The 11,981-nt window shown below is 38.4% G+C and overlaps 1 protein-coding gene across 1 annotated transcript; it reads right to left on the bottom strand.

The window, feature by feature from the left end:
* Positions 1-9,762: 9,762 nt before the first annotated feature.
* On the bottom strand, positions 9,763-10,314 carry LOC127093681 (heat shock 70 kDa protein 3). Its single transcript, XM_051032611.1, has one exon. The coding sequence runs from the start codon at positions 10,312-10,314 to the stop codon at positions 9,763-9,765; it is 552 nt and encodes a 183-aa protein (XP_050888568.1).
* Positions 10,315-11,981: the final 1,667 nt, after the last annotated feature.

Genomic DNA, 11,981 nt, shown 5'->3' with positions numbered 1-11,981 from the left:
AATCACTCATTTGGCAATTCAAGTCCCAACTCCGTTGCCGTATAAGAGCATTCAGGTTGTACCTTGGAGGTACGGGCCCAAGGTATACAAATAGGGATATGAGAGCAAACCCTTAGTCATCAACGAGCCTAATGTTACCACCATTTCGGGTGTAAGAGGAATGGCCCGAAGTGGTCGAGTGTTTGCTCCCAGAAATGCTGAACCCTTAGCTAAGGCTAAAGGGAAAAGGTTACTAATAACACTCAGAATTCTTCTCAGAATGCCAAATATCAGAAAAAATCATGCTCTCCTAAGGCAACTACCTCTCCAAAGGAAGTAGAGGAGTTCCTCAACATTATTAATAAGATCGACTATAGATTAATGGACCAGTTGAATTAAACTCCTTCCAAAATCTCACTGTCATCCTTGCTGCTTAGCACAGAGGATCACAAAGAGTCACTAATGAAAGTTTTAGGTATTTCCCATTTGACCAAAGACATTACTGTTGATCAGTTCGATGGTGTTGTTGCCAACATCATTACTGGAAGCTGTTTGGGCTTCAGTGATGACAAACTACCATTAAAGGGGAGATACCATAACAAAGATCTACACATCTCCATGAAGTGTGTAGATAAAATATTATCAAGAGTGTAGGTAGACACTAGATCTTCATTGAATGTGATACCGAATACCATTATGTTGGTGTTGACCTTAGATGGAATTACAATGAAGCCCAATGCTCTGATTGTAAAAGTTTTTGATGGCTATCGACAAGCTGTGATCAGAGAGGTGGACCTCACGATAAGAATTTGCCCACACACTTTATCCATCACCTTCCAAGTAAAGGGTATTCATTTGAGATATAGTTTTCTACTTGGGAGACCCCGGATTCATGCTGTAGGGGCAGTTACGTCAATGCTTCACCGAAAGCTCAAGTTCATTATCGACAATAAAATGATCGTAATGGACAGAGAGGAATACATTTTGGTAATACACTTGTCCTTCTTCCGTTACATTGACATCAATGGTGAGACAATTGAGACACCTTTACAGGCTTTGGAAGTGGTAAGTGCCGTGGCAATCCATCCAGTAGAGGAGCATCACAAATATGAACTATCAATGGCCTCTTGGAAAGGAGCCAAATCCATTGTGGAGGCTGGAAATGCCATGGGATGGGGAAAAGTCCTAGAAATTCCTAAAAATAAAGATAGGTTTGGGATGGGATACTAACCATGTCTCGGTGAAAGGGATGTTCAAACTAGCAAGGGGTAGATTCTACTTGTTCAAGAAACTTTTACGAGTGTTGGCCATATCTTCGGAGGTCACATAGCCATGATAGAAGAAATAGCTTGCAACGAGGCAACATAAGATTGGATACGACAAGGTTCACCAGGAAGGAGTTGAACAACTGGAAGTTTGTCGAGATCCCTGATGTCTTTCAAATTAAAAAGTAATTTACTGTTTTTGTCAAACCCTATGCTCTGCCCAAGGCATAATGGAATGCTTTGTAGGCCCCCAATGTTTTAAGTTTTGTTTATTATCAACAAAAGACAAGTGTGCCTTCAATTTAGTTCCCTTCCTTTCACATTTTTCTTTTAAAAAATAATGGCAATGTTTTATGCACTTCCACTTTCTAAAAAGTGCATAAATCATAACATGCAGAATCACCCATGAGACCATTGATAACAACGCTGTTGTGGCTCATATGACTTTGATTGTCCAATTAACCAAGTCGAAGAATAGGGAAATGAAGATTATGAACTCACTGAAGAGTCATCCAGACTACTCAAGCATAATCGAAGATCATTCAACCGCATCAGGAAGCAGTTAAGATTATCAACCTTGGGACCGAGGAAGAAAAGAAGGAGGTCAAGATAGGCTTCACCTTGCATGACGCCAAGAAGAGAAAGCTAATAGAAATCCTCCACGAGAATGTGGAAGTGTTCGCTTGGTCATATCAAGATATTCCCGAGTTGGATACTGACATCGTAGTGCATAAAATGCCGTTCAGAGAAGAGTGTCGGCCTATCAAGCAGAAGCTCTAAAGAACCCGACCAAACATGACCCTCAAGATAAGAGAAGAGGTCAGAAAATAGTTCGACACTGGCTTCTTAGCTGTAGCCAAGTACCTAAACGGGTTACCAACATTGTGCCGGTATCAAAGAAGGATGGGAAACTCCGAATATGTGTCGATTACCAAGACTTAAATAAAGCAAGTCCACAAGATGATTTCCCATGACCTCACATTAATGTACTAGTGGATAATATGACTCAGTTCTTAGTATTTTCTATCATGGATGGTTTCTTCGGGTATAACCAAATTAAAATGGCCTCGGAAGACATGGAGAATATCACATTTTCACCCATTAGGGAACCTTATGCTATAACGTGTTGCCTTTCGGCTTGAAGAATGCTGGGGCAACGCATCAATGAGCTATAGTGACCATCTTTCATGATATGATTCATAAAGAGATTGAAGTATACATTGACGATATGATTGCGAAATCCCAAATGGAAGAGGATCACATTATCAATACAAAAAAACTGTTTGCTCAATTGAGAAAATTCAGGCTAAGGCTTAACCTCCAACAAACTCACATTTGGGGTTCAATCTGGTAAATTGCTGGGATTCACTGTAAGCCAACGAGGGATCGAGGTTAACCCTGATAAAGTCAAAGCCATCCAGAGTATTCCTACACCAAAAACCTGATAAAGAGGTACGTGACTTCTTGGGGATATTGAACTACATTGCTAGATTCATATCGTATCTCACAACCACATGCAAACCAATCTTCAAATTATTTTGCAAAAATCAAGCTATCGAGTAGAACGACGACTGCTAAGCAACCTACTAAAAAGTAAAAGAATATTTGCAAGAACCACCGATCTTGATACCCCGTATCTCGAGAAGACCTCTTATCATGTGCTTGACAATACTTGATAAATTTATGGGCTATGTGTTAGGGAAGCAAGACGAAACATGTAAAAAGGAGTACACCATCTACTGCCCAAGCAAAAAGTTTAACGAATGTGAGACCAGATACTCACTGCTTGAGAAAACTTTCTGTGCACTTGCATGGGCTGCTCGATGCCTTCGACAATATATGCTGACCCATACAACATGGCTGATATTCAAGATGGATCCAATCAAATACAAATTTGAGAAATCAACTCTCACAGAAGAATCGCCTATTGGAAAATGATTTTATCTGAATATGACATCCAACATGTCACCCGTAAAGCCATTAAGAGCAGTGTGCTAGTCGATCATCTCGCCCATCAACCAGTGTAAGATTACCAGCTTCTAAAATTTGATTTCCCGGACGAGGATTTCATGGCTATGGATGATGAAAAGATCATTGGTGACGATGAAAGAGATAAACCAGGGGAGTGGTTGACTCTTATGTTTGACGGTGCCTCCAACGCAATGGGCCATGGTATTGGGGGTAGTGATGATGTCTCCCAAGGACCATCACTCGCCTTTCACTACAAAACTCTACTTTGATTGCACCAACAATATTGGCGAGTACGAAGCATGCATAATGGGAATAGAAGCAACCATTGACTTGAGGATCAAAATCCTTGAATTATATGAAGATTCTTCTATGGTAATTAATCAGATAAGAGGTGACTAAGAAACAAGACATCCTAACTTGATTCCATATTGGGATTATGTGTTAGAACTATTACCCCAGTTTGAAAAAAATCACCTTCTCCCATATCTGATGGAAGATGCCTAGGAAACCTTAGCATCCATGTATAAATTTATTTGGCACAATCACCATCCTTATGTCATAATCAAGTGTTTTGATCAACTTGCGCATTGCTTGGAAACGATAGAATAATCAGATGAGATGAGAAACCCTGTTTCTACGATATTAAGCGCTATCTTGAGAAACAAGAATATCTAGAAAATACTCCAATCATAGACAAACGAACTCTAAGTAAGTTAGCGTTGAAGTTCTTCCTGATGGAGATGTGTTATACAAAATAAATTATGACATGGTCTTGCTCTGATGTGTGGATAGACACGAAGCATACATGCTATCAAGGAAATCCATGAAGGATCCTTGGCTCTCATGCAAACGGTCATGTAATGGCCAAGAAAATCTTGAGGGTAGGCTACTACTAGTTAACTATGGAAATTGGCTGTTACCACTATGCGAAAACTTGCCACAAATTCCATATTTATACCGATAAGGTGCATGTGCCACCTACCCCTCTGAACGTCCTGACAGTGCCTTGTCCATTCTCCATGTGGAGAATAAACATGACCCAACTTGTCGAATCAAAGGCTTTTAAAGGACATAAATTCATATTGGTTACCATAGACTATTTCACCAAATGGGTTAAGGCCGAGTCTTACGCCAATGTCACTAAACAAGTGGTTGCCCACTTCATACAATAAGATATCACATACCGTTACAGGATTTCTAATAAGATCATTACTAATAATGGGTCAAACCTAAAAAATAAGATGATGAAAGAGTTGTGTGAAAGTTTCAAGATCGAACACCATAACTCATCACCATACCGACCCAAGATGAATGGCGTCATAGAAGCATCAAACAAAAACATAAAGAAAATCATCCAGAAAATGGTGATAACATATAAGGATTGGTATGAAATGTTTTCTTTCATGTTGCATGGCTATCGGACGTCAGTTTGCATGTCAATAGGGATATCCACTTTCTCCTTGGTCTATGGCATGAAAGAAGTACTTCCTATTGAAGTTGAAACCCCCTTGTTGATAATCTTGATGGAGACAAAGCTAGATGAGGCATAATGGATTCAGATAAGGTTTGACCAACTCACCCTTATAGAGGAGAAGTGCCTGACAGAGTTATCTTACAATTAACTATATCAGGGGTGTCTTAAGAAAACATTTGACAAGAAGGTTCGACCCCGAGAGTTCCAAGAAGGAAAATTGGTGCTGAAGAAGATCCTGCCGATTCACAAGGACTCGCGGGGCAAGTGGACACCAAATTACGAAGGCACACATGTTGTGAAGAAAGCCTTTTTCAGAGGTTCTTTGTTTCTCACAACTATGGATGGTGAATAATTGAGACTACCAGTGAACTCCGAGGCAGTCAAGTGATGCTTTTCCTAAAAGAGTGAAATACAAAAGCCCCATAAGTAGAAAACTCGAAAGGGAGACTTAGGAAAATATGGGTATCCCGGTGGACAAAAATATTCCAATAAAAAATTAGGGATCAATAAAAAAGTAAAGCTCGCTAAGTCGAAAAGTTGAGTATCCCAGTGGACAAAAAAATGATGTAAACGTCCAGGAAAAAATCGAAAGAATATCACCCGCTAAGTCAAAAATCTGAAAAGGGGCTTAGGCAAAAATGGGTAACCCGGTGTACTGAAAACCCCAAAGGACGGCCTAGGAAAAATTTAGGTTTTTTTTTCAAAGGCAAAAGACTGCGGCCTGTGAATCCACTTTACCATGGAAAACTCAAGATGAGAATCGATCAAGCCGTTCTCCTCAGAAGCAAAGTGTTACGATCTTTGAAGGCACAAAGTGTATAACAATGTTGTAATTCAGTGGAAACTCAACAATTCTCATTTCCATTTTAATTCTTCCTAGCATAGTAATGACCTCTTTTAGGAATTACATCCTTATGTGTTATCGCCCATTTACGGGTCAATTCATATGATAAAAAGATGACTTTCTCAATTACTTTTTTTTGTTTTATCTGCTTGATTGCAATCATTTATTTTTTATAAACACTACATTAAAACGTTGGAAAATAATAAAAGCATTTGAAAAGAATAGTTGAAATTGTTTTGATCAAAAGTCCTCAATGATGTGCTTGATACACAAAAGATATAAAATCATTTGCAGGTCGCCATGGCTTATATCATGCATAAAAGCTGAAGTTCTCTCAGGAATAAGTACACAGTTTTACAAACAACAGATTAAACTTGGGGCACCAAGAGCATCCAAATCCGTCTCCCGATCATAACATCACCAAGAATCAGAGTGTCAGGAAGTCAAATCCTCTCCACTTACCAAAGGCCTAATCTTTCATTGGCCAACACATAAACGTCCAATCTTTTATTGGCAGTCATAAAATCAAAATCCAATCTTCCATTGGTAACCAAAGAAACCAAGTCCAATATTTCGTTGGTAATCTCAAATAAAAGTCCAATATTTCATTAGCATCCATCAAACCAAAATCCAATTGTGACTGGTACACTTAAAATTCAGTCTAGCTTGACCTTTCCTAGGAAAGAAAATCAAGCCCACCAAAACCCAATAGTCATTGGTACATTAAAACTTCAACTTTGCTTAATCAAGCCCTACATAATCCAATAATTCATCTGCACTTCCACATGCATTAATCATGACATTTTCATGAATCATGCATAACATTTTTACCGAGGTGAAACATTACGCCATAAAAAAATCAAACATAACATAAGTCAAGATCTGGGACCAATCATGAGATTCCAAACCAATCCTCAAGCGAGTCAGTGGTATTTCTCTAAGCGAGTTCCTACCCAACATGCTTTCTCATTGGGTGTTCCCTAACGAGTTTATTTCTTCAACCTTTTGTTGACGAGGATGATATCCTCAGTCGAGTCAGTGGTATTTCTCCGAGTGAGTTCCTACCCTACGTGCTTTCTCATTGGGGGTTCCCCAATGAGTCTATTTTCTTCAACCTTTTATTGATAAGTATAATTTTTCTTCGGTGAATATTTTAATTCAAGCTTTTGTTGACGAGTATGATATTCCTTAATGAATATTTTTCTTCAACCTTTTGTTGAGATATCCCCAAGTAAGTCTTACCCACCAACATTTTGTTGATTATAATATTCCCTAACAAGTTCATTATATTAACCTTTCATTGGTAATATTCATTCCCTAACAAGTCTTTACCATCATCCTTTTGATGATGGTGATCTTTGCAATTTATGATATTACCATCGTCCTTTTGTCGATGGAGATCTTTGCGGATTATTGATCTTACTGTCATTCTTTCGATGTCAATGATCTTTGCAACATATGATCTTACCATCTTCCTTTTGTCGATGGTAATCTTTGCAATTATTGGTTTTACCATGGTCCTTTTGTCGATGGCGAGCTCCGTAATTCTTGATCTCACTATCATCCTTTTGGTGTCGGCAATATTTGCAGCTGTTGATCTTGCCGTCATCCTTTTGATGTCGATGATTTTTGTAGTGTTAATCTCACAATCGTCCTTTTATCGACAATGATATTTGCGAATTATTGATCTTACTGTCATCCTTTTGATGCTCACAATATTTGCAATTTATGATCTTACCATTGTCCATTTGTCGATGGCGATCTTTGCAGTTGTTGGTCTTACTATCGTCCTTTTTTTGATTGCGATCTCTGCGAATTATTGGTCTTACTATCATCCTTTTGATGCTGATGACCTTTTTAATTTATGATGTTACCATCGTCCTTTTGTTGATGGAAATCTTTACAGTTGTTGGTCTTACCATCATCCTTTTGTCAATGGATATCTCTGCAAACTATTGATCTTACCGCCACCCTTTTGATTTAGGCGATCTTTGCAGTGTTAATCTTACCATCATCCTTTTGCCGATGGAGATCTCTGAAAATTATTGGTATTACCGCAATCCTTTTGATGTTGGCGATATTTGCAGTGTTGATCTCACCATCTTCCTTTTGTCAATGGCGATCTTTGTAAGCTATTGATCTTACCGTTATCCTTTTGATACAGACGATCTTTGCAGTGTTGATCTCAGTATCGTCTCACCTTCATCCTTTTGGTGTCGGCAACCTTTGCAGTCCAGTCTCTCAATCATCCTTTTGGTGATGACAATTTTTGTAGTTTGACCAATATCAATGCGAGAGTTGATATTGATCTGATATCCTATTCTAATAATCTTATTTTTATTAATCTCACTAAACTTTTCATCTTTCAAGACAAAATTTAGGGTCTTTTCGTATTGAATTGACTTCTACCATGAAAATATTAAAACTACGACTATTAATCCTTCCGGGTTCAACACAATTAAATAAGGGCAACTGTCATACTCCAATTTTATCCAACCATCTATCTATCCTTTAACTTATTGTCGCACCTCGAAAAATGAGAGACACGACTTAGCAAAACGCAATCGCACGCTCGCAATGATGGACTGAACAGAGTCTCCACCGAACTTTATTTATTCCTAAAAAGGAAATGGGAAATATTGATAAAACCCAAGACAAAACGACAATGATATTGGTCGTCGCAACAAAATCAGGGTTCGAGAGTCGATTACGCAAGGGGAAGGTATTAGCACCCCTCACGTCCATTGTACCCAACGGGAACCATTAGGTTAGTTGTGCACGTTAGTGTTAGTTTGAAATGTTAGGCTTTAAGTTATCAGGTGGGAAAGAAAGAAAGGATGAGAGGAGAATGTTTTTTGGATTTTTTTGACGAAGGACTAAACCTAAGTTTTTTTATTAGTGGGCCTGACAAGATTTACAAATCCCGCTCCTACGTATCTCAATAGAGAAATTAAGGCTTACGTAGTTATGGGTAGAAAATGTTTGTTTGTTGGTCGATTTTAGCGAAAGCTATATTGTATTAATCGACGAAAACATTGTTTTACCCAAAACAGATGAGGAACAGACGTATACCACACATCGAATGGATTTACAAATCATCATTCGGAAAAACGTCACTTATCTCGACTCAACAATCGTAGCCGAAACATTGTTGTGCATCAGCTTAAGATAATATATCTTTCGTTTATGAAAAATGTTTTTGATTAGTCGCACAGCGACGAGAAAAGAGTTTGATTGGTTGGGTGTATTTTTGAGTAATGGCGAGGACTTGGATGAGCGAGATATCCATCTCGAATCCTAGTCTCAGGAGTGCACGGTATACACCATGGTCCATTTCCATCTTTATTGACAAAAGTGTTTAATAAATAATTAAGTGTTTTAAATTTGATTGAGAAAGGGTTTGAAGAAACCGCACTGACAATTTTAAACGATGGCGAGAGCTAAGATAGGCGAGGCATCCACCTCGAATCTTAATCTCAGGAGTGCACGATATACACCATGTTCCATTTCCATCTTTATTGAAAGAGGTTAAGATCGGAATTAAGTATTTTGGAATTTGAAAGACGAGTACTTGTGACTTGCAAGCTCTTACAACTTGGGTTTAATACTCGAGACTACGTCTGGATATTCCACCCAGGCAGTCTGTTTCTTTCCAATTTGTTAAGAAAATGGTTCGAACGTTTACGCATGTTTTGCAGGGAAGACGAATATGCATGACTTGCAAACTCTTGCAGCTTGAGCCTAATATTCGGGATTACGACTGAATATTCCATCCAGGTAATCTTTTTCTTCCAACTTCAATAAGAAGATGGTTTGTGATATTTACAAGTGTTTTGGAGAGAAGACGAATATTTATGGCTTACAAGCTCTTACAACTTGAGCCTAATATTCGGGATTATAACTGGATATTCCATCCAGGATAATCTTTTTCTTCCAATTTTAATGAGAAAAAAGATTTGGAGATTTCAAAAAATAAATCGGTGGAGTTCTCAATCATTCAATTTTTATTGTTCACTCTCAAAATGAATTTGAAATCAAATGAATAAATAAGTGATCAAATAAATTTTTTTTTTATAAATATAAAAAGAATATGCACGTATATGAGATGCAGATTTTAATGAGAAAAAGGATTTGGCAATTTCAGAAAATAAATCGGTGGAATTCTCAATCATTCAATTTTTATTGTTCACTCTCAAAATGAGTTTGAAATCAAATGAATAAATAAGTGATCAAATAATTAAAAACAAATTATAAATATAAAAAGAATATGCACGTATATGAGATGCACAAGCAATTAAAGGATGGGCAGTAGATGAAAGAGTTCTTTTCGCCCTCTCACATGCAGTCCTCAATCGCCTGAGTGCCCTAGGGTTACCGCTGATGTCCTTCTTGTTCTTTCTCTTGAACTCTTGAACAAAATGGTTCACCATTTTATTATCAAAATCCTCACCTCCAAGATGGGTGTCTCCGGCAGTGGCTTTCACCTCAAAGATACCCTCTTCAATAGTAAGCAAAGAGACATCAAAAGTACCACCACCAAGGTTAAAAATCAAGACATTCTTTTCACCAACACTTGTTGCTTTCTTGTCTAGCCCATATGCGATGGCAGCAGCAGTGGACTCATTGATGATTCGCATGACATTAAGACCAGCAATAACACCAACATCCTTGGTAGCTTGACGCTGAGAATCAACAAAGTAAGCAGGGACAGTAACAACATCATTCTTAATTGCAGAGCCAAGGTAAGCTTCAACAATCTCATACATCTTCATCAGAACCATTGAAGACCATCAACAGTCTCAATGATAAACTCAGTGAAAAAAATATTCATGAGCTCAGCACCATCACCATTCCGTCCACCGATAGTTTTCTTCACATTATCATCATGGTTACTACTAGTAAGAAGGTGACCGAAGATCAACTCAAGAACATAAATCTTCTCCTCCTGATGAATCTCAACCGGAACACCGTCGCCGTTGTTGTAAACAGAAACCGCGTTCGCTTCCGGATCTATCGTAACCTTCAACGAATCCATAGACGAATCTCTCTGTTATTATCGGCCGCGTTAACGAGGATCTCGTCGAAGATCTTGAAGAGTCCAGGAACATACGAACAGCACGGTGAACCATTTCATCGTTTTCGTAAACCCAGAGATCTGAGTGTGTTTTTTCAATTGAACCGACGTAGGTATCCAGACGGAGGAGAATGTGTTCGAGCTGTGTTTTCTTTTGGTACATTTCTTCGATTGTTTTTCGAAGGAATGTTAGCGGCGTTGCTGGTTTAGAGAGGGCGTTTTTCGTGGTGGTTGGTGGTGGTTGTGTTTGGAGTGGTGAAGACAGATGATTTTGACGGTAGATGGTGGGTTTGCGGCGGTTTGGGGGTTTGCTCGCAGGATTTTTGGTGTCGTTGGGTGGAGGTGAGGACGAACAACGATAAAAACACGAACGGTGGAGAAGAATGAAGGGTGGAGATTGGAGGTTGAGGAAGCATTAGGTTTGTGGTTGCCGGCGTGGTGCTTTTTCGGCGGATTGAGAGTGGATAGAGCAGGTGGAGAGAGATGGAGGGTGAGGAGGATGGTGATTTTGTGAGTGTGTGTTGTTGTATGAGTTCTGGCAGTGTGTCTTTTAATGTTTTTGTTGGACTACACGTGGGGGTATCCGGTTGTTGGTAGGTGGAGAGTGAAGAGAGAGGGCATTTGGGGTCTGCGTCGCTAGGCATCTGTTGGTTTTCTTCTTTCATTCACCAGCATCTTTAGTATTTATAGTGTCAAACTAGGGTTATTAATTTGAGACAAATACCAAAATGTCCCTCTTTTCAAAGTTTTAGAACAAAATGAGTTTTAAGAAATAATTAAAATTAAATTAAATCATTCTAACAAAAAAACTATATTAAACTGAAACAAAGACGTAGAAACTTCTAATTAATTGAATCAAACATTTTGGCAAAGAGATAAAAATAAAATGTCTCAAAATGGATAAAGGTCGGGCGCAAAAGTGCTCGAAAAATTAAAATGAATGCACCAAAATGATCATTGCGAAATAAACTTATTGGAAAAATACAACGTTTCTTTTAATTTTGAAATAAATTTTGATCGGTTAAACAGGCTCGAGCTGATCAAAAGGTGACCGAAAAATTAGCTGAAAAATAAATCAAGCATACCATGTTAAACTACGTGAAACATAGATTAATAAAACTGATGTCTGCAAGCTTGATTTTGAAACTTTTTCGCCCGCCATTTTGACACACATTCGATAATTGGTTTAACCGCTTCGTCTGTAAATCTGAAAATTCATTTCGACTGACATTCTAGGCATTATGCGGTATGGAATGCATGGTATGCTATGCAGAGATGCAATAACTATGATGAATGTATTGAATCAGCGATTCAGAGTCAAAATTGGGGTGTGACAGTTGCCCCTATTTAAGTATCTTCAACACGAGAATATGA

This window comes from Lathyrus oleraceus, chromosome 6 (assembly GCF_024323335.1).
Source record: "Lathyrus oleraceus cultivar Zhongwan6 chromosome 6, CAAS_Psat_ZW6_1.0, whole genome shotgun sequence".
NCBI classification, from domain to species: Eukaryota; Viridiplantae; Streptophyta; class Magnoliopsida; order Fabales; family Fabaceae; genus Lathyrus; species Lathyrus oleraceus.
This window is presented reverse-complemented; position numbering and strand designations above follow the sequence as displayed.